The 23,400-nt window shown below is 46.0% G+C and overlaps 1 protein-coding gene across 1 annotated transcript in view; it reads left to right on the plus strand.

Moving 5' to 3' along the window:
* The window catches only part of LOC111956405 (GREB1-like protein), a 61,027-nt gene that overhangs the window by 14,007 nt on the left and 23,620 nt on the right, over positions 1–23,400 (plus strand). Inside the window, exons 16-27 of the mRNA XM_070436568.1 lie at positions 1,386–1,519; positions 1,639–1,981; positions 7,122–7,237; positions 7,500–7,744; positions 7,926–8,494; positions 8,834–8,936; positions 9,076–9,231; positions 10,949–11,088; positions 11,437–11,598; positions 20,870–21,074; positions 22,177–22,342; positions 22,692–23,061. Coding sequence (XP_070292669.1) covers positions 1,386–1,519; positions 1,639–1,981; positions 7,122–7,237; positions 7,500–7,744; positions 7,926–8,494; positions 8,834–8,936; positions 9,076–9,231; positions 10,949–11,088; positions 11,437–11,598; positions 20,870–21,074; positions 22,177–22,342; positions 22,692–23,061 — 2,709 coding nt within the window. The remainder of the gene's footprint in view (positions 1–1,385; positions 1,520–1,638; positions 1,982–7,121; positions 7,238–7,499; positions 7,745–7,925; positions 8,495–8,833; positions 8,937–9,075; positions 9,232–10,948; positions 11,089–11,436; positions 11,599–20,869; positions 21,075–22,176; positions 22,343–22,691; positions 23,062–23,400) is intronic.

Below are 23,400 nucleotides of genomic sequence, written 5' to 3' on the forward strand. Positions count from 1 at the left end.
TCTGGTGGTCTCTATGGTGATGCCACAGAGTTCAATTTTCGAGCAAACTCTTTTATCTGTATACATCAACGATGTGGCTCTTGCTGCGGGTGATTCTCTGATCCACCTCTATGTAGACGACACCTTTCTGTATACTTCTGACCCTTCTTTTGACACTGTTAACAAACCTCCAAACAAGCTTCAATGCCATACAACACTCCTTCCGTGGCCTCCAACTTCTCTTAAACGCTAGTAAAACTAAATGCATGCTCTTCAACTGATCGCTGCCCGCACCCGTCTACCCGACTAGCATCACTACTCTGGACGGTTCTGACTTAGAATATGTGGACAACTACAAATAACTAGGTGTCTGGTTAGACTGTAAACTCTCCTTCCAGACTCACATTAATTAAGCATCTCCAATCCAGAATTAAATCTAGAATCGGCTTCCTATTTCACAACAAAGCCTCCTTCACTCATGCTGCCAAACATACCCTCGTAAAGCTGACCATCCTACCAATCCTCGACTTCGGCGATGTCATTTACAAAATAGCCTCCGACACTCTACTCAGCAAATTGGATGTTGTCTATCACAGTGCCATCCGTTTTGTCACTAAAGCCTCATATACTACCCACCACTGCGACCTGTATGCTCTCGTTGGCTGGCCCTCACTACATATCCGTCGCCAGACCCACTGGCTCCAGGTCATCTATAAGTCTTTGCTAGGTAAAGCCCTGCCTTATCTCAGCTCGCTGGTCACCATAGCAACACCCACCCGTAGCACGCGTTCCAGCAGGTATATTTCTCTGGTCATCCCCAAAGCCAACACCTCTTTTGGCCACATTTCCTTCCAGTTCTCTGCTGCCAATGACTGGAACGAATTGCAAAAGTCACTGAAGCTGGAGACTTACATCTCCCTCATAAGCATCAGCTGTCAGAGCAGCTTACCGATCACTGCACCTGTACACAGCCCATCTGTAAATAGCCCACCCAACTACCTCATCCCCACATTGTTATCTTTTTGCTATTTTGCACCCCAGTATCTCTACTTGCACATCTGCACATCAATCACTCCAGTGTTAATGCTAAATTGTAATTATTTCAACTCTATGGCCTATTTATTGCCTTTCTACATTTGCACACACTGTATATATATTTTTCTATTGTGTTATTGACTGTGCGTTTGTTTATCCCATGTGTAACTCTGTATTGTTGTTTTTGTCGCACTGCTTTGCTTTATCTTGGCCAGGTCGCAGTTGTAAATGAGAACTTGTTCTCAACTGGCCTACCTGGTTAAATAAAGGTGAAAAAATAAAATAAGAAACAAATGTAAATGTAACTGACAGACACAGAGAACAGTCAGTTTGCTTAGACAGCAGCTGATGTTCTTGTGTTTGACCCATAGGGGGAGGTCTCTCCTAAGGAGCTGGTGTACTTTGGCCTGAGGGACTACAGCAGCTCTCTGCGTTGGGGGGTGGCCAGCCCCATCCTGCGCTGTGATGACGCCTTCGAGAAGATGGTCAACACGCTGCTGGAGAGGTCAGTCAGTCACACTGTGTCAGGTGTCAGGTCCCCAAGAAGCTGCTAAGCCAGTTCACCTGGACACCAAACCTGCCTTAAAATGACTAACACCACCACCTCTACTTTCCCTTTTGCAGACATCCCCACCTACACAGCATGGTGATCAGGAGCTACCTGTTGATCCAGCAGTACACGGAAGCCATGATGGCTCTGACCTCCTCTCCTTCCCTACGGGACCACATCACCCCCGAGACCCTGGCCATGGTGGAGGATCTGATCAGTGCTCCGGGCCGGGAGGGGACCAGGGGCCGGGGCCACATGCTGCTGGTCCGGGTGCCCTCTCTGCAGCTAGCCATGCTGGCCCAGGAGCGCCTGGAGGACGTCAGGGACAAGCTGGGTCTCCAGTTCTGCTTCGCCATACTGCTGGGGAGCCCTGCCGCCGAGCTCAGCCTTCCACGACACTTCGCTAACCGACTCCGGGTGAGAACTTGGGGTCACACTTTATTTGGATAGTTTGGATAGTCCATCTGTAGATGCTCTACATATGGTAATACCATCAACAAAATATCTGTTGATAAGCAACTACTTGTTAAGGTCACAGTTAGGGTTAGGTTTAGAATCAAATCAAATTTTATTAGTTACATGCGCAGAAAATACAACAGGTGTAGACCTTACAGTGAAATGCTTACTTACGAGCCCCTAATCAACAATGCAGTTTAAAAAAAATACAGATAAGAATAATAAATAAAAGTAACAAGTAAAGATTAACAATAGCGAGACTATAAACAGGGGGGTACTGGTACAGAGTCAATGTGTGGGAGCACCAGTTAGTTGAGGTAATATGTACATGTGGGTAGATTTGTTAAAGTGACTATGCATAGATGATAACAACAGAGAGTAGCAGCGGTGTAAAAGAGGGGGGTGCAATGCAAATAGTCTGGGTAGCCATTTGATTAGGTGTTCAGGAGTCTTATGGCTTGTGGGTAGAAGCTGTTTAGAAGCCTCTTGGACCTAGACTTGGTGCTAAGGTACCACTTGCCGAGCGGTAGCAGAGAGAACAGTCTTTGACTAGGGTGGCTGGAGTCTTTGACCATTTTTAGGGCCTTCCTCTGACACCACCTGGTGTAGAGGTCCTGGATGGCAGGAAGCTTGGCCCCAGCCTCACACTACCCTCTGTAGTGCCTTGCGGTRGGAGGCAGAGCAGTTGCTGTACCAAGCAGTGATGCAACCAGTCAGGATGCTCTCGATGGTGCAGCTGTAGAACCTTTTGAGGATCTGAGGACCCATGCCAAATCTTTTCAGTCTCCTGAGGGGGATTAGGTTTTGTTGTGCCCTCTTAAGGACTGTCTTAGTGTGCTTGGACCATGTTAGTTTGTTGGTGATGTAGGCACCGAGGAACTTGAAGCTCTCAACCTGCCCCACTACAGCCCCGTCGATGAGAATGGGGGCATGATCGGTCCTCTTTTTCCTGTAGTCCACAATAATCTCKTTTGTCTTGATCACGTTGAGGGAGAGGTTGTTGTCCTGGCACCACACGGCCAGTTCTCTGATCTCCTCCCTATAGGCTGTCTCGTCGTTGTCGGTAATCAGGCCTACCACTGTTGTTTCATCAGCAAACTTAATGATGGTGTTGGAGTTGTTCCTGGCCGTGCAGTCATGAGTGAACAGGGAGTACAGGAGAAGACCGAACATGCACCCCTGAGGAGCCCCTGTGTTGAGGATCAGCGTGGCGGATGTGTTGTTTACCTACCCTTACCACCTGGGGGCGGCCCGTCAGGAAGTCCAGGATCCAGTTGCAGAGGGAGGTGTTTAGTCCAAGGGTCCTTAGCTTTTTGATGAGCTTTGAGGGCACTATGGTGAGCTGTAGTCAATGAATAGCATTCTCACATAAGTGTTCCTTTTGTCCAGGTGAGAAAGGGCAGTGTGGAGTGCAATAGAGATTGCATCATCTGTGGATCTGTTGGGGCGGTATGCAAATTGGAGTGGGTCTAGGGTTTCTGGTATAATGGTGTTGATGTGAGCCATGACCAACCTTTAAAAGCACTTCATGGCTACAGATGTGAGTGCTACGGGTTGGTAATGTKATTTAGGCAGATTACCTTAGTGTTCTTGGGCACAGGCACTATGGTGTTATGCTTAAAACATGTTGGTATTACAGACTCGGACAGGGAGAGGTTGAAAATGTCAGTGAAGACACTTGTCAGTTGGTCAGCGCATGCTCGCAGTACACGTCCTGGCAATCCGTCTGGCCCTGCTGCCTTGTGAATGTTTACCTGTTTAAAGGTCTTACTCACATTGGTTGCGGAGAGCGTGATCACATGGTCTTTCGGAAAAGCTAGTGCTCTCATGCACATAGAAGTTATTTAGCTCGTCTGTTAGGCTCGTGTCACTGGGCAGTTCTCGGCTGTGCTTCCCTTTGTAGTCTGTAATGGTTTGCAAGCCCTGCCACATCCAACAAGCGTCAGAGCCGGTGTAGTARGATTCGATCTTAGTCCTGTATTGACGCTTTTCCTGTTTGATGGTTCGTCGGAGGGCATAGCGGGATTTCTTATAAGCTTCTGAACTAGAGTTCCGCTCCTTGAAAGRGGCAGCTCTAGCCTTTAGCTCAGTGGCTTCTGGGTGGGGTTTCTGGTTGATATGGTCACTGTGTGGACAAAGTCATTGATGCATTTATTGATGAAGCCAATGWCTGATGTGGTGTACAACTCAATGCCATCGGAGGAATCCCGGAACATATTCCAGTCTGTGKTAGCAKAAKAGTCCTGTAGCTTAGCATCTGCTTCATCTGACCACTATTTTATTGATCTAGTCATTGGTGCTTCCTGCTTTAATTTTTGCTTGTTAGCAGGAATCAGGAGGATAGCATTATGGTCAGATTTGCCAAATGGAGGGCGAGGGAGAGCTTTGTATGGGTCTCTGTGTGTGGAGTAAAGGTGGTCCAGAGTTTTTTTTTTTCTCCTCTGGTTGCACATTTAACATGCTTTAACAACGGATTTAAGTTTCCCTGCATTAAAGTCCCCGGCTACTAGGAGCGCCAGCTCTGYGTGAGCGTTTTCTTGTTTGCTTATGGTGGAATACAMCTCWTTGAATGCTGGCTTAGTGCCAGCCTCTGACTGTGGTGGTATGTAAACAGCTACYAAYAATARAGATGAYAACTCTCTAGGTAGATAGTGTGGTCTACAGCTTATTATGAGATGCTCTTCCTCAGGCGAGCAATAGCTCGAGACTTCCTTAGATATCGTGCACCAGCTGTTATTTACAAAAATACATAGTCCGCTACCCCTTGTCTTACCAGARGCCGCTGTTCTATCCTGCCGGTACAGCGTATAACCAGCCAGCTGTATGTTGATAGTGTCGTCGTTCAGCCACGACTCTGTGAAGCATAAGATATTACAGTTTTGAATGTCTCGTTGGTAGTTTAATCTTGCGCGTACAGTTGAAGTCGGAAGTTTACGTACACTTAGGTAGGAGTCATTAAAACGAGTTTTTCAACCACTCTACAAATTTCTTGTTTACAAACTATAGTTTGTAAGTCGGTTAGGACATCTACTTTGTGCATGACACAGGTAATTTTTTCGAACAATGTTTACTGACAGATTATTTTACTTATAATTCATTATCACATTCCAGTTTGTGTTTACATACACTATTTTTAAGTTTACATACACTATTTGACTGTGCCTTTAAACAGCATAAAATTATGTCATGGCTTTAGAAGCTTCTGATAGGCTAATTTACATAATTTCAGTCAATTGGAGGTGTACCTGTGGATGTATTTCAAGGCCTACCTTCAACTCAGTGCTCTTTGCTTGACATAATGGGAAAATAAAAATCAGTGAAGACTTTAGAAAAGAATTGTGGACTCCACAAGTCTGGTTCATCCTTGGGAGCAATTTCCAAACGCCTGAAGGTACACGTTCATTGTACAAACAATAGTACGCAAGTATTAACACCATGGGACCACGCAGCCGTCATACCGCTCAGGAAGGAGACGCTTTCTGTCTCCTAGAGATGAACGTACTTTGGTGCAAAAAGTGCAAATCAATCTCAGAACAACAGCAAGACCTTGTGAAGATGCTGAGGGAACAGGTACAAAAGTATCTATATCCACAGTAAAACAAGTCCTATATCGACATAATCTAAAAGTCCCCTCAGCAAGGAAGAAGCCACTGCTCCAAAACCGCCATAAAAAACCAGGTTACGGTTTGCAACTGCACATGGGACAAAGATCATACTTTTTGGAGAAATGTCCTCTGGTCTGATGAAACAAAAATATAACTGTTTGGCCATAATGACCATCGTTATGTTTGGCGTAAAAAGGGGGAGGCTTGCAAGCCGAAGAACACCATTCCAACCATGAAGCACGGGGGTGCAGCATCATGTTGTGGGGGTGCTTTGCTGCAGGAGGGACTAGTGCACTTCACAAAATAGATGGCATCACGAGTAAGGAAAATTATGTGGATATATTGAAGCAACATCTCAAGACATCAGTCAGGAGGTTAAAGCTTGGTCGCAAATGGGTCTTCCAAATGGACAATGACCCCAAGCATACTTCCAAAGTTGTGGCAAAATGGCTTAAGGACAACACAGTCAAGGTATTGGAGTGGCCATCACAAAGCCCTGACCTCAATCCTATAGAAAATTTGTGGGCAGAACTGAAAAGGTGTGTGCGAGCAAGGAGGCTACAGACCTGACTCAGTTACACCAGCTCTGTCAGGATGAATGGGCCAAAATCCACCCAACTTACTGTGGGAAGTTTGTGGAAGGCTACCCGAAATGTTTGACCAAGTTAAACAATTTAAAGGCAATGCTACCAAATACTAATTGAGGGCGTATGTAAACTTCTGACCCACTGGGAATGTGATGAAATAAATAAAATCTGAATAAATCATTCTCTCTYCTATTATTCTGACATTTCACATTCTTAAAATAAATTGGTGATCCTAACTAAACTAAGACGGGGAATTTTTACTCGGATTAAATGTCAGGAATTGTGAAAAACTGAGTTTAAATGTATTTGGCTGAGGTGTATATAAACTTCCGACTTCAACTGTAGGTCATCTATTTTATTCTCCAACGATTGCACGTTTGCTAACAGAATGGAAGGTAGTGGGTGTTTATTAGATCGCCTACGAATTCTCAGAAGGCAACCCGCCCTTTGGCCCCTTTTTCTCCGCCTCCTCTTCACGCAAATCATGGGGATCTGGGCCTGTTCCCGAGAAAGCAGTATATCGTTCGCGTCGGGCTCATCAGACTCGTTAAAGGAAAAAAAAGATTCTGCCAGTCTGTGGTGAGTAATCACAGTCCTGATTTCCAGAAGTTATTTTCGGTCATAAGAGACGGTAGTGGCAACATTATGTACAAAATAAGTAAAAAATAAGTTACAAAAAACGCAAATAAGGGTTAGTGTAAGTGATAGGGTTAGGGTAAGAGTTAAGTTTAGGATTAGGATAAGGGTAAAGGTTAGGGCTAGAGTTAGAGTTAGGATTCGTAGATAGTTTAAATATTAGTGATAGTCCATCTATAGATGCTCTACAAACTATCCAAATAAAGTGTTACCTAACTTGGTTTTAATTTGGTCCCGAAACATTTCTAATTGTGTATTGTGTTGTTGCTGCAGGCCTGGCAGGGATGTGAAAATGAGGACTGGATCCCTCAAACCTTTGAGGATCTGGAGGGTCTTCCCTGCGTCGTCATCCTCACTGGAAAAGACCCTCTGGGAGAGACCTTCCCAAGGTGATCAACTCAAACACATCACATTTGCCACAGTAGTATTGATATGATGACAGCATATTACAAATTTGTGTAGCACTTGATGTTGCTCTTAAACCTCCATAGTAATGTTGTAATAATGCTAGTAATGCAAAGTGTTTCCCAATTTGGATAACTAGTCCCAATGGTCATCACCATCCTGTAAAAAAGGTTTACCGTCTATTGGATTGACTTGGTAAAACTGCTGAATCCCCCACCTCACCTTTCCTATTTATTCCCCTTAAAGGTCCCTGAAGTACTGTGATTTGCGTCTGATCGACTCCAGCTACCTGACACGTACGGCCCTGGAGCAGGAGGTAGGTCTAGCCTGCTCCTACGTGTCCCTGGGGATGGTGCAGGAGCCCCGCAAGGCAATGGCCCCCAAGGACCAAGAGACAGACAAAACCAGCGGCCCCCAGGGCCCAGACCTAGAGCTTCACGTTGACCTGGAGAAGTCCCAGAGCAATGTCAGCACTGCTACTAAAGCCTCAGGTAGGTCCCTGGACAACAGACTCAACATGTTTAGAAAATGGGGATGAGCCGCTTGTTTTCAGGTTTCAGGATACTGTGTAGTGAGGGTGTTACAGTTGGAAAGGGTTTACGAAACAGTTGAAAGACTATTCTATGAGTCTGAACTTTCTCTCTCCCCATCCTACTCCTCTCCCTTCCTCAGGCTCTCTGGCAGAGAACGGGGTCAGCTCTTCTGACATCCCTGACTCCTCCCAGAAGCCCTCCACCTCCTCCTGCCCCCCCGGAGGAGGGACAGTTCCGGGCACGACCTCATCCTCCCCCTGCCGGGTCAAACAGGAGTGTGACTCCCTGGGTAATACCGCCCCCTGCCCCTCCAACACCCCTCCCTCCTGCTCCTCCTCTTCCTCCTCCCTCTCCTCCTCCTCTTCCTCCTCCATCTCCTCCTCCTCTACCCAACGCCCCAGCCAGTCCACGCAGTGTGGCGGGGGCAGCAAGTCCCCTCTAGTCTCTCCGCGGACTGTCATCCTGTCCCACGCAGCCTACAACCTCCTGGCTCCAGAATCAGGGAGCCAGCTGAGCTCCTTCTCCCTGCTGCCTCACGCTGATGTGGGCTGGAGCAGCCTGCTGAGGCCCCTCTTCAGACCTAACCTCCAGGGGGCAGAGCAGAGCCTCTTCTACAGACAGTGGACCGTAGCCGAGCAGCACCATGCCGACCACGAGACTCCCCCAGTGCCACACGCACGACGCCTGCTGCTCAGTGGACCCCCACAGGTTAGAGACCATACAGATATTAATCTATCACCTCATATCTATATCAATGACAGCACCTCTCCTGTGCATGCCATCCGGCGTAGTCTAGAGCTGCATGCTGATATGGATTGTCCCATCATATCCCTCCCATACGGATACAGAGATAAGTATCAGTCTTCTACCACCATGTGCAAGAGAATATCGGCCTAGTTGTATGGAGTCCTAAGAGGCAATTGTGTATAATTATGGTATTAGAATGGATGCCTAAGATTGAGTGTTGATGGCTGCATGCAATGTCAGAGTGTCAGTTGTATCAACCAGATAGGTAAGTCCATTTAATTACTCTGTTCTCTGTAATAGGTGGGGAAGACCGGTGCCTACCTGCAGTTTCTACGCATCCTGTTCCGCATGTTGATTAGACTGCTGGAAGTGGATGTGTACGATGAAGAGGAGCTGGAGGAAAGTAAGGAGAGCTGGATCTTCTGTTTTATCTATCTCTGTCTTTATTTTTGTCTCTCTCTCTCTCTCTCTGATGCTGTGTGACTCGAGGAACTGAAGCTGATGTAAATGTTTGTTGATGTGTCATTCTCCTCCTCTTCTAGCGATCACAGACATGTCTGAGACCACACCCCCAGCCAGGACCCAGTGGCCAGACATCGAGGAGATCCGCAAACTACCCTTTGACCTCTTCCCTAGAGACCCTAAGTTCAGAAGTGTCAGTTCCGTTTACACTGACAAGATGCCAAAGGGCTTGAAAGGTCAGCAGAAATAAACTCTTATTCACGGCCCATGTCCCTGTCATTGTAGAAGGAAGCTGCCCTGATTCACTGATTCAGGGTCAGATATGAGTGGACCCCATTAATAGATTAAGTTAATATTTGGGGTTAACATCTGATCTTAGATCATCTGATCTTAGTTTAAGGGCAACTTCTACCTCAAGTGTGCTATGTATATTGATTTGTTATCTGTGTGTATCTTAAAACGTATTATGGCTGCAGGGGCAGTATTGAGTAGCTTGGATGAAAAGGTGCCCAGAGTAAACTGCCTGCTCCTCAGTCCCAGTTGCTAATATATGCATAGTATTAGTCTATTTGGATAGAAAACACTCTGAAGTTTCTAAAACTGTTTGAATGATGTCTGTGAGTATAACAGAACTCATATGGCAGGCAAAAACCGAAGAAAAAATCCAACCAGGAAGTGGGAAATCTGAGGTTTGTAGGTTTTCAACTCATCGCCTATCAAATACAAAGTGGGATATGGGTCATTTTGCATTTCCTACGGCTTCCACTAGATGTCAACAGTCTTTAGAACCTTGTCTGATGCTTCTACTGTGAAGTGGGGCCGAAGGAGAGGGGATTGAGTAAGGTCTATCATGAGCTGAACATGCGCTGACCATGCGCGTTCATGTGAGAGCGAGCTCTGTTCTATCGCATTTCTGAAGACAAAGGAATTCTCCGGTTGGAACATTATTGAAGATTTATGTTAAAAACATCCTAAAGATTGATTCAATACATCGTTTAACATGTTTCTCCTGACTGTTAGGGAACTTTTTGACATTTCGTCTGCTTTTAGTGAARGCGCTTCGTGACTTTGGATTTGTTTACCAAACGCGCTAACAAAAGTAACTATTTGGACATAAATGATGGACATTACCGAACAAAACAAACATTTATTGTGGAAGTGGGAGTCCTGGGAGTGCATTCCGACGAAGATCAGCACAGGTAAGTGAAGATTTATAATGCTTTTATGACTTTTGTTGACTGCATATTATGGCGGCTATATTTGTGTCTTGATTGGGCTCTGAGCGCCGACCTCAGATTATTGCATGGTTTTTGCTTTTTCCGTAAAGCTTTTTTGAAATCTGACACAGCGGTTGCATTAAGGAGAAGTGGATCTAAAATTCCATGTATAACACTTGATCTTTGATCAACGTTTATTATGAGTATTTCTGGAAATTGATYTGGCTCTCTGCAAAATCACCGGATGTTTTTGGAACTACTGAACATAACGCGCCAATGTATACTGAGATTATTTTAAATAAACTTTACCGAACAAAACATACATGTATTGTGTAACATGAAGTCCTATGAGTGTCATCTGATGAAGATCATCAAAGGTTAGTGATTCATTTTATCTCTATTTCTGCTTTTTGTGACTCATGTCTTTGGTTGGGAAAATGGCTGTGTTTTTCTGTGATTTGGCGGTGACCTAACATAATAGTTTGTGGTGCTTTCGCTGTAAAGCCTTTTTGAAATCGGACACTGTGATGGGATTAACAACAAGATTACCTTTAAAATGGTATAAGATAGTTGTATGTTTGAGGAATTTTAATTATGAGATTTCTGTTGTTTGAATTTGGTGCCCTGCACTTTCACTGGCTGTTGTCATATCGATCCCGTTAACGGGATTGCAGCCCTAAGTTAAACTGCTTTGTCCCATAGCATGTGGATGTAACTGTAATATTTGTCCATGCAGATCCTAAACTGGAAGGAGAGAGCCAAATGCCTGTAAAGAGGGAGACTGTGTCGATTCGGCTGAGTATGTTCGCGGCCCACAATGCATTTCACCATTGTGAGCAGTGTCACCATTATTGTGAAGGAAGCCCTGCCACACAGGTCAGTACATAGGGAGGGAACAAAGCCATCTATATATTTAGATCTAAAGATGGTTCTGGAAGGGGAAAAGTAGTTTGTCATTGTGAAGAGATTGTTTGTCTCATGGGAGAACTTGATTTATTGGCTTAACTAACAGAACACCTGTGTCAACTATTGCTGTGTTGTGTGTTCTCAACAGCCCCACCCTTCTTCCACTTTTCTAAACCTCTAGAAAAACACCACCCAACTTGAAGAAGGACTGTTGTGCTGAGCATAGCAGCCTTTTGTGCTGGGTGGTGTGCTGGGTGGTGTGTTGGGTGGTGGAGCTCTGAGTGTACAGGGTGTGTAACGATGTGTGTTTTTGTTCAGCTGTCGGAGTGTACCTTCCACGCCTTCACATTCTGCTCATCCATGCTGGGAGAGGAGGTGCAGCTCCACTTCATCATCCCCAAGGCCAAGGAGCAGCACTTTGTCTTCAGCCAGCACGGCAAGCACCTAGAGAGCATGAGGCTGCCCCTCGTCTCTGCGCAGGTAAAGGGTGATATGGACAATCTTGAGTCTGCCCTCGAGTTCTAAGAATGTTGTTCCCAAGATGAGTAATCAGTAGTGCATTTTTTATATATATATTTTTATTTAACCTTTATTTAACCAGGTAGGCTTGTTGAGAACAAGTTATCATTTACAACTGTGACCTGGCCAAGATAAAACAAAGCAGTTCGACACCTACAACAACACAGAGTTACACATGGAATACACAAACATATAGTCAATAATGCAGTAGAAAAAGTCTATATACAGTGTGTGGAAATGAGGTAAGATACGGGAGGTAAGGCAATAAATAGGCCATGGTGGCAAAGTAATTACAATATTGTCGGGTTCACCTAGGGGTCATGAAAAGGGTTGTACCAAAGTGTTTGATGTATTAGAATTTTTTTATTATGCTTATGTTTTATTAATAGAAGGGGGGGGGGGGTTAAAAGACCCCTCCCTCCTTACATTTATAGGGTTTATAGGTATAGACTACTGATTAACAATATATATATTAATTGTAGAAGTTTAGTATTGTTCTACATTTGTATTTTTGTTTTCTCTCTCTCTTTTTCTGCCTCATTATAAAGAGGCCCTTCTTAGAAATGTGTGACTTAGAAAGAACTCTGCAGGGGAGTGAAGGAGATAAGACTAGGTAAACATTCCACAATAAATAAACTTTGGGGGAAGGGGACATTTACTGCTAAGTGTTTAGCTAACAAATGCCCTGTTTATACAGCTTTGTAGGCATGGTTTTGGTCCCAGGAGTAGAGTATGATGACGTATGTTATGCTGGTGAATGAGGACCCAAAAGCGACTTAAAGAAACAGAGTCTTTATTCCAGTCTCAAACAAACAATGATACTCCTGGATATTATCATAGGTAAATCCAAAACAGGAAACTGAAATCCTCTCGTCAGTAGAGAGGAACGACTGGAGACGCGACCACAGACTGCAGGTCGCTTCAGGAAGGCACAGGCCGTAGCTGACATAGACACCTGCTCACACGCAGCATCTGCAGGAAGGCAAAAAACACGACAGGGGGAACAAGGACACAGGACAGCAAACATCAAACAAGAATCCGACAAGGACAGAAGCGGAAAAAGGGAGAAATAGGGACTCTAATCAGAGGGGCAAAATAGGGGACAGGTGTGAAAGAGTAAATGAGGTCGTTAGGAGAATGAGAAACAGCTGGGAGCAGGAACGGAACGATAGAGAGAGAGAGCGAGAGAGGGAGAGGGAGGGGAGGAGAAGAGGGATAGAAAGAGGGAAAGAACCTAATAAGACCAGCAGAGGGAAGCACAGGGACAAGACATGATGATCAATGACAAAACATGACAGTACCCCCCCATCACCGAGCGCCTCCTGGCGCACTCGAGGAGAACCCTGGCGGCAACGAAGGAAATCATCAATCAACGAACGGTCCAGCACGTCCCGAGATGGAACCCAACTCCTCTCTCAGGACCGTAACCCTCCCAAACCACTAAGTACTGGTGACCACGCCCCGAGAACGCATGTCCAAGATCTTCCGTACCTTGAAAATAGGTGCGCCCTCGACAAGGACGGGGGGGGGGAGGGAAGACGAATGGGGGCGCGAAGAAAAGGCTTGACACAGGAGACATGAAGACAGGGTGACGCGACGAAGATGTCGCGGAAGAAGCAGTCGCACAGCGACAGGATTGACGACCTGAGAGACACGGAACGGACCAATGAACCGCGGAGTCAACTTGCGAGAAGCTGTCGTAAGGGAAGGTTACGAGTGGAAAGCCACACTCTCTGACCGCGACAATACCTAGGACTCTTAACTCTACGTTTATTGGCGGCTCTCACAGTCTTCCCCGCAGACGAGGCAGACGGTAATAAAGTCTAAGGCGATGTGAGACCATGGTCGAGAAGGAATGGGAAGCGGTCTGAGACGACCGCAGGAGGAGAGTCACCTGACTTAGTCTCGCGCGCAGTCCGAACAAGCAGCCACGAAACGGCGCGTGTCACGCTCTGAGTAGGCCACCAAAACCGCTGGCGAATAGAAGCAAGCGTACCCGAACGCCGGGGTGGCCAGTAACTTGGCAGAGTGAGCCCACTGAAAGAACAGCCAAGACGAGTAGAGACAGGAACGAACAGAAGGTTACAAGGACAAGCGCGCGGCGACGCAGTGTGAGTGAGTGCTTGCTTTACCTGTCTCTCAATTCCCCAGACAGTCAACCCGACAACACGACCCTCAGGGAGAATCCCTCGGGGTCGTAAGAAGCACAGAAGAACTAAAGAGACGGGATAAGGCATCAGGCTTGGTGTTCTTATTCCCGGGCGATAAGAAATCACGAACTCGAAACGAGCGAAAAACAACGCCAACGAGCTTGACGTGCATTAAGTCGTTTGGCAGAACGGATGTACTCAAGGTTCTTAATGGTCAGTCCAAACGACAAAAGGGACGATCGCCCCTCCAACCACTGTCGCCATTCGCCTAGGGCTAAGCGGATGGCGAGCAGTTCGCGGTTACCCACATCATAGTTGCGTTCGATGGCGACAGGCGATGAGAAAAATAAGCGCAAGGATGGACCTTATCGTCAGAATGGAAGCGCTGGACAGAATGGCTCCCACGCGCACCTCTGAAGCGTCAACCTCGACAATGATTGTTTAGTGACGTCAGGATAACAAGGATAGGAGCGGATGTAAATCGCTTCTTGAGGAGATCAAAAGCTCCTGGGCGGAACCGGACCACTTAAAGCAAGTCTTGACAGAAGTCAGAGCTGTGAGAGGGGCAGCCACTTGACCGAAATTACGAATGAAACGCGATAGAAATTAGCGAAACCGAGAAAGCGCTGCAACTCGACACGTGACTTAGACGGGCCAATCGCTGACAGCCTGACCTTAGCGGGATCCATCTGAATGCCTTCAGCGGAAACAACAGAACCGAGAATGTGACAGAGGAGCATGAAAGGCGCACTTCTCAGCCTTCACGTAGAGACAATTCTCTAAAAGGGCTGGAGTACACGTCGAACGTGCTGAACATGAATCTCGAGTGACGGTTGAAAAAATCAGGATCGTCAAGGTAAACGAAAACAAAGATGTTCAGCATGTCTCTCAGTACATCATTAACTAATGCCTGAAAGACAGCTGGAGCATTAGCGAGACCGAACGGCACGACCGGTATTCAAAATGCCCTAACGGAGTGTTAAACGCCGTTTTCCACTCGTCCCCCTCTCTGATGCGCACGAGATGGTAAGCGTTACGAAGGTCAACTTAGTAAAGAACCTGGCTCCCTGCAGAATCTCGAAGGCTGACGACATAAGGGGAAGCGGATAACGATTCTTAACCGTTATGTCATTCAGCCCTCGATAATCCACGCAGGGGCGCAGAGTACCGTCCTTCTTCTTAACAAAAAAAAACCCCGCTCCGGCGGAGAGGAAGAAGGCACCACGGTACCGGCGTGAGAGAAACAGACAGATAATCCTCGAGAGCCTTACGTTCGGGAGCCGACAGAGAGTATAGTCTACCCGAGGGGGAGTGGTCCCGGAAGGAGATCAATACAACAATCATACGACCGGTGAGGAGGAAGAGAGTTGGCTCTGGACCGACTTGAAGACGTGCGCAGATCATGATATCCTCCGACTCTGTCAAATCACCAGGTTCCTCCTGAGTAGAGGGGACAGAAGAAAGGAGGGATAGCAGACATTAAACACTTCACTGACAAGAACGTTCAGGATAGGATAGAATTACTAGACCATTAATAGAAGGATTATGACATACTAGCCAGGGATGACCCAAAACAACAGGTATAAAGGTGAACGAAAAATCAAAAGGAAATGGTCTCACTGGGTTACCAAGATTACTGTGAGGTTAAGGTAGTGTCTCACATCTGATACTGGGGAGAAGACTACCATCTAAGGCGAACATGGACGTGGGCTTCCCTAACTGTCTGAGAGGAATGTCATGTTTCCGAGCCCATGCTTCGTCCATAAAAACAACCCTCAGCCCCAGAGTCTATCAAGGCCCTGCAGGAAGCAGCCGAACCGGTCCAGCGTAGATGGACCGACAAGTAGACAGGATCTTGATGGAGAGACCTGAGTAGTAGCGCTCACCAGTAGCCCTCCGCTTACTGATGAGCTCTGGCCTTTTACTGGACATGACATGACAAAAATGTCCAGCAGAACCGCAATAGAGGCAAAAGCGGTTGGTGATTCTCCGTTCCCTCTCCTTAGTCGAGATGCGAATACCTCCCAGCTGCATGGGCTCAGTCTCTGAGCCGGTGGGAGGAATGGTTGAGATGCGAGAGGGGAAAACACCGTTAACGCGAGCTCTCTTCCACGAGCCTCGGTGACGAAGATCTACCGTCGTTCTATGCGGATGGCGAGTGCAATCAAAGAGTCCAGCTGGAAGGAACTCCCGGGAGAGATCTCATCCTTAACCTCTGCGTGGAGTCCCTAGAAAACGAGCGAGCAACGCCGGCTCGTTCCAGTCACTGGATGGCAGCAAGAGTGCGAAACTCTATAGAGTAATCCGTTATGGATCGATCACCTTGACATAGGGAAGCCAGGGCCCTGGAAGCCTCCTTCCAAAAACTGAACGATCAAAAACCCGTATCATCTCCTCTTTAAAGTTCTGATAAAAGTTAGAACACTCAGCCCTTGCTCCAGATAGCTTTGCCCCACTCCCGAGCCGACCAGTAAGGAGTGATATGACGTAAGCGACCGAGCTCTCTCTCTTGAGTATGTGTTGGGTGGAGAGAGAAACAATATCACACTGGGTGAGAAAGGAGCGACACTCAGTGGCTGCCCAGAGTAACATGGTGGGTTATTAACCCTAGGTTACCGGAGACTCGGAAGACCAAGAAGTAGCTGGTGCCACGAGACGAAGACTCTGAAACTGTCCTGACAGGTCGGAGACCTGAGCGGCCAGGGTCTCAACGGCATGACAAGCAGCAGACAATTCCTGCTGGTGTCTGCCGAGCATTGCCTCCCTGGAACTTGACGGCAGTGTTGAGAGAATCCGTAGTCGCTGGGGTCCATCTTGGTCGGATTCTTCTGTATGCTGGTGAATGAGGACCCAAAAGCGACTTAAAGAAACAGAGTCTTTATTCCAGTCTCAAACAAACAATGATACTCCTGGATATTATCATAGGTAAATCCAAAACAGGAAACTGAAATCCTCTCGTCAGTAGAGAGGAACGACTGGAGACGCGACCACAGACTGCAGGTCGCTTCAGGAAGGCACAGGCCGTAGCTGACATAGACACCTGCTCACACGCAGCATCTGAAGAAGGCAAAAACACGACAGGGCGGAACAAGGACACAGGGACAGCAAACATCAAACAAGAATCCGACAAGGACAGAAGCGGAAAACAGAGGGAGAATAGGGACTCTAATCAGAGGGCAAAATAGGGGACAGGTGTGAAAGAGTAAATGAGGTCGTTAGGAGAATGAGAAACAGCTGGGAGCAGGAACGGAACGATAGAGAGAGAGCGAGAGAGGGAGAGAGGAGGGGGAGAGAGAGGGATAGAAAGGGGAAAGAACCTAATAAGACCAGCAGAGGGAAGCACAGGAAAGACATGATGATCAATGACAAAACATGACAACGTAGCATGGACATCACGGCGCGACTCAGGTAAAAAACCCTGGAGCTTTGTTGGATGCAGAACTTCTCAGCAAATTTCATGCTATTCCTGTTGTCACTTCTGTCTTGCAATTGATTAATAAAGGTTTTAAATTTTTAATTAATAGATATGTCAATATTGCTATTTCACCAAATGAGTAACTAATTGATAAGGAAACGCAGGAAACGAACACGTACTACCAATACTCATTAAAGCAACTGGAGTTATAGATGTGCAGAAGAGTGCAGTGCAAGTAGAGTATCTGGGGTGCAAAGGAGCAAGATAATAAATAAATACAGTATGGGATGAGGTAGTTGGATGGGCTATTTACAGATGGGCTATGTACAGGTGCAATGATTGTGAGTGCTCTGACAGCTGGTGCTTAAATCTAGTGAGGGAGATATGAGTCTCCAGCTTCAGTGATTTTTGAGCAGTTCGTTCCAGTCATTGGCAGCAGAGACTGGAAGAAAGGCGGCCAAGGGGGGAATTGGCTTTGGGGTGACCAGTGAGATATACCTGCTTGAGTAAGTTCTGCATGCCAACAAGTTCTGATCCAACAAAGGTCTCCAGGGGTTTTATTAAAACTAAGTGCGCCCTGGTGATGTCACTGCCTACGATCCATACTCACTCCTGGGACCAAAAACCATGCCTAAAGCTGTATAAACAAGGGCATTTGTTAGCTACGAGAGGGTGCTGCTATGGTGACCAGTGAGCTGAGATAAGACTGGGCTTTACCTAGCAAAGACTTGTAGATTACCTGGAGCCAGTGGGTTTGGCACGAGTATGAAGCGAGGGCCAGCCAACGAGAACGTACAGGTTCGCAGTGGTGGGTAGTATATGGGCTTTGGTGACAAACGGATGGCACTGGTAATAGATTGCATCCAATTTGCTGAGTAGGCCGTGTTGGAGGCTATTTTGTAAATGACATCGCCGAAGTCGAGGATCGGTAGGATGGTCAGTTTTACGAGGGTATGTTTGGCAGCATGAGTGAAGGATGCTTTGTTGCGAAATAGGAAGCCAATTCTAGATTTAATTCTGGATTGAAGYTGCTTAATGTGAGTCTGGAAGGAGAGTTTACAGTCTAGCCAAAAACCTAGGTATTTGTAGTTGTCCACATATTGTAAGTCAGAACCGTCCAGAGTAGTGATGCTGGACCGGCGGGCAGGTGTGGGCAGCGATCAGTTTAAGAGCATGCATTTAGTTGTACTTGCATTTAAGAGCAGTTGGAGGCCACGGAAGGAGAGTTGTATGGCATTGAAGCTCGTCTGGAGATTAGTTAACACAGTGTCCAAAGAAGGGCCAGAAGTATACAGAATGGTGTCGTCTGCGTAGAGGTGGATCAGAGAATCACCAGCAGCAAGAGCCACATTGTTGATGTATACAGAGAAGAGAGTCGACCCGAGAATTGAATTCTGTGGCACCCCCATAGAGACTGCCAGAGGTCCGGACAACAGGCCCTCCAATTTGACACACTGAACTCTATCTGAGAAGTAGTTGGTGAACCAGGCGAGGCAGTCATTTGAGAAACCAAGACTATTGAGTCTGCCAATAAGAATGTGATGATGGACAGAGTGGAAAACCTTGGCCAGGTCGATGAATATGGCTGCACAGTAATGTCTCTTATCGATAGCGGTTATGATATTGTTTAGGACCTTGAGCATGGCTGAGGTGCACCCATGACCAGCTCTGAAACCAGATTGCATAGCAGAGAATGGGATTCGAAATGGTCGGTAATCTGTTTGTTAACTTGGCTTTCGAAGACCTTAGAAAGGCAGGGTAGGATGGATATAGGTCTGTAGCAGTTTGGGTCTAGAGTGTCTCCTCCTTTGAAGAGGGGGATGATCACGGCAGCTTTCCAATCTTTGGGAATCTCAGACGATACGAAAGAGAGGTTGAACAGGCTAGTAATAGGGGTTGAAACAATTTCGGCAGATCATTTTAGAAAGAGAGGGTCCAGATTGTCTAGCCCGGCTGATTTGTAGGGGTCCAGATTTTGCAGCTCTTTCGGAACATCAGCTATCTGGATTTGGGTGAAGGAGAAATGGGGGAGGCTTGGGTGAGTTGCTGTGGGGGGTGCAGGGCAGTTGACCGGGGTAGGGGTAGCCAGGTGGAAAGCATGGCCAGCCATAGAAAAATGCTTATTGAAATTCTCAATTATAGTGGATTTATCGGGGGTGTCGTGTCTTTGGCTATGCCGGATTAAGTGTTATGACATGCTATTCTATAAAATACTTTCTCCGTAAATAATATTACCTGATTGAGCTAATCATGTAAATGTAATTAACTAGAGAGGAGGGGCACCACAAAATAATATTTATAGAGCTGTTATCTTCCGAATAAACTCTTAAAGACCTAGTAATATTTTACATCAATAGCAGTTAATATTAATCGTCACCTTATTTCAGTCTCATCTGAAAGTTGTAAATTCTTGGTTATCTTCACGAACCCTGGCTAACATGTTGAATCAGCAATACAAAATTGGGTTTAATTATTTATTTACTAAATACCTAACTAAATCACACAGAATTACATATACACAGAATAAATCATACCTTGATTACAAATGACGTCATAAAGGAAAACGTCCCTAGCGGGCGGAACAGATATGACAGCTTGTTACACAAAAGAAAGGGGCTGGGTTTGAGTGAAAGAGCGGGAAGACTGAGGAACAAAGGGCGAATCTGTGCTATCGTAAATACAATATCTTATGCATTCTAAATTACCGCCCATTTGGAAAAGGAAAATGCAATAAATATTTACTCTGATCTGTGCTTCAGTAGGTTGGTGGTAGATGGAAGGCCGTGTTGCCCAACCGGGTCCTTTGAAGAATGTCTCTGCTGCTGCTGCTGAGTGGTAGACTGGATACTCTGTCTGTCCTAATTTACGGTTGCAGCTGCTGTTGCTAACAACGTCTAGGAGGTATCACTTCTATAGTGAATAAGAGTTCAAAGTTCATACCATTCGCAACCAAAGCTCATGCTGAGGTTGGCTTAGTTCTGTAGTTGACATGTTATCTGAACCATTCTGACATTGGACTGTCGTCCTCACATCCTCGGAAGAGGAGGTTAKATTTTTGTCTTTGGCTTATATAGTGGAGGGAGAGGGGTGTGTCTGAAAAGTTTCTTACCCATGTCTTTTCACAGGGGCAGGCCACTGGTTGAGCAGAGCCCTAGACTTATGAAAACCCAAATCTCTCATTTGGAAGCTAAAATTACATTTCATCTCTTCACAAATAATTATATATTCAAACATTTGAATTAAACAACAATTCCATGTGAATCCGATACCTCTGATGTGCAGACTTTCCACAGTAGAGGATGCCAATTTCTTTTTGAAAAAGCTAGCCTTAGCTTTCCTAACTGCATGTAATATGCTTCAATGAAACAGTGCCAGAAGCAACATTTAAGCAACACCTACAGTAAGCAACACATTATCAACACAGACACTCACATCATTATGTTACAAGAAGTTGCCACATGTCTCACACAGAGCGATCTATACACTGATGTACCTCTCCTTCTCTCACTTTAGTGGTTTGATGCTAATGAGCCCTGGTCCTAGCCTAATGGAAGTAGCCTGATCTCGTGATAGCTCAGCTCAACAGTCAGTCTGCTTGACCAGGCTACCTGGGCCCTAGCCGGCTACACTATGCAACTTTAATTATATCTCTACTTCCTCTCCCCAGGACCCCAGTCTGTTGAAGAGCCCCATCTTCACCCCGACCACGGGGCGTCAGGAGCACGGCCTTTTCAACATTTTCCACGCCATGGAGGGCACCGCCCACCTCCACATCCTGGTGGTCAAGGAGTACGAGATGCAACACTACAGGAAAAAATGGCCCAACCACATCCTGCTGGTGCTGCCAGCCATGTTGAACAGCGCCGGAGTCGGTGAGTGTCTGGGCTCTGCGGTGAAGTTTCCCTTAGGTACAGTTCTAGGATCAGCTTTCCCTCCCACAATGATAACCTTAACCATTAGTGGGGAAAATACAAAACTGACCCAACATCAGCGTCTAGGGGCAACCTCACCCCTCATTTAGATATAGTTCCTCTCATTTCATTGGTCTAGTTCTGTGATCCCTGATTGGAGAGTTGCAGTACTACAGGTTTTTCGTCCCATCATAGTGCTCAATAAGGTGTTTCACTGCTGAGTGGTAGCATTGAGGACCATAGTAATTTGTGATAGAACACTCAGCAAAGAGATCATAGAATTGCCTTGTGTTGTATAAACTACATTTATGTCTTTCTTTATATACTAATGTATTTTACACTTTTAGTTTGTCCAGTAGCTTATCTCTCTCTGCTGATAGTGATGAATTTATGGCAGTCAGTGTGAACATCAAGAGACGTACTGTATCTTGCCATCTGTTGAGTAAGGTTGTAGTCAGTAGGTGAGAGTTAAATATTACATTAACCAATAGGTTAGGGCCTGGTCAATGAAAACACAAGCAGGCCAGTAGTCTGATATATGGATCCACCAATCAGGTGTGTAGTCTTTATGGATGGACCAATAGTGTTGCAGCACTACAGGCACATGGCACGTGCAGCAATAGGGGCATTAGGTAAAGGGCGAAAAAACAGGACAGTTCAGCAGGTGGACGGACCAATAAAGTAATAATTAGAATTCAGGTCAAAGCTACTGTGTTCAGACTGTCTGAGTTAGAGCCTTAGAGTTGGAGCTCTGTGGTAGAGCTCTTTGGTTAGTGGTTGGCAAATATTTTTCTGCTGTGATCATACAATTTGTGAATTTGACCCACAATAAATCTGTTGGATTTGACCTTGGTGATAACCATGGTCCAGACCTTTTTCTAGTCAGGTCATGTGACTAGACCAAACTAAATAAAATAAAAAGGAATCAGTGGATCTCCACCATCATCATATATGTCATTAAAGTAATGTCAAAAGAAATGCACCATATTGGGAATAGAGTGCCATTTGGAACGTACCCACTGTCAGTAACATAGCTGTAACATTACTGTTGTCTCTGTCCCAGGCGCAGCTCGGTTCATGATCAAGGAGCTGTCATACCACAACCTGGAGCTGGAGAGGAACCGTCTGGAAGAGCAGGGGGTCAAGAGGCAGGACATCTGGCCCTTCATAGTCATGATGAACGACTCCTGTGTGCTCTGGAACGCACACCAGCCCCAGTACAGCAGCAGGTACAGTTTCAAACTCAAACTTGCATGCACACGCACGCATGCAAGCATATCCTCATGTGTGGCTCAGTTGGTAGAGCATGGCACTTGCAACGCCAGGGTTGTGGGTGTGATTCCCACTGGGGACCAGTATGAAAAAGTACCAACATGTATGCACTCACTACTGTAAGTTGCTCTGGATAAGAGTGACTAAATGACTCAAATGTAAAAAATATATATATATACTCAAAAACTCCCTGATTGTTGATCCATGAATATTGATCTGCAATGAATTCTCAGAAAGAACCATCATTTATCTGGACTACTCTATCAACACCCTTACTAAAATCTGTCTCTTCCCTCTCTCCCTCAGTGATATGGCAGACACAGGGCCCAGTCTGACCAACGTGTCTTTGAAGACGGTGCTGCAGCACATTGAGGCTACTCCTAAGATCTTCCTGTATACCATGTGTGGCACCAGCAAGTGGAGCAGTGCCCTGGCCCGCCGCCTGCCTGCCATGCCCTTCTCCCGATGCCACCTCCATGACTTTGTCATGCTCAATGTGGACCTGACACAGAACGTACAGTACGACCTCAACAGGTACAGCTGTGAGGAGGTGGACTTCAACCTGAGAGCCAACAGCAGTGGTCTGCTGCTCTGTCGTTTCAACCACTTCAGCCTGATGAACAAACACATTCCCTTTGGAGGACACAAGGACTTCCTGGTCAAACCCAAATTCACAGTGAGTTTTCTGCTCCTACCTTTTCTACCACATCCTTCTTTTTAACTTTTATATATATACACTGCTCAAAAAAATAAAGGGAACACTTAAACAACACAATGTAACTCCAAGTCAATGACACTTCTGTGAAATCAAACTGTCCAATTAGGAAGCAACACTGATTGACAATAAATTTCACATGCTGTTGTGCAAATGGAATAGACAAAAGGTGGAAATTATAGGCAATTAGCAAGACACCCCCAAAAAAGGAGTGATTCTGCAGGTGGTGACCACAGACAACTTCTCAGTTCCTATGCTTCCTGGCTGATGTTTTGGTCACTTTTGAATGCTGGCGGTGCT

This window comes from Salvelinus sp. IW2-2015, linkage group LG32, assembly GCF_002910315.2.
Source record: "Salvelinus sp. IW2-2015 linkage group LG32, ASM291031v2, whole genome shotgun sequence".
Taxonomy (NCBI): Eukaryota; Metazoa; Chordata; class Actinopteri; order Salmoniformes; family Salmonidae; genus Salvelinus; species Salvelinus sp. IW2-2015.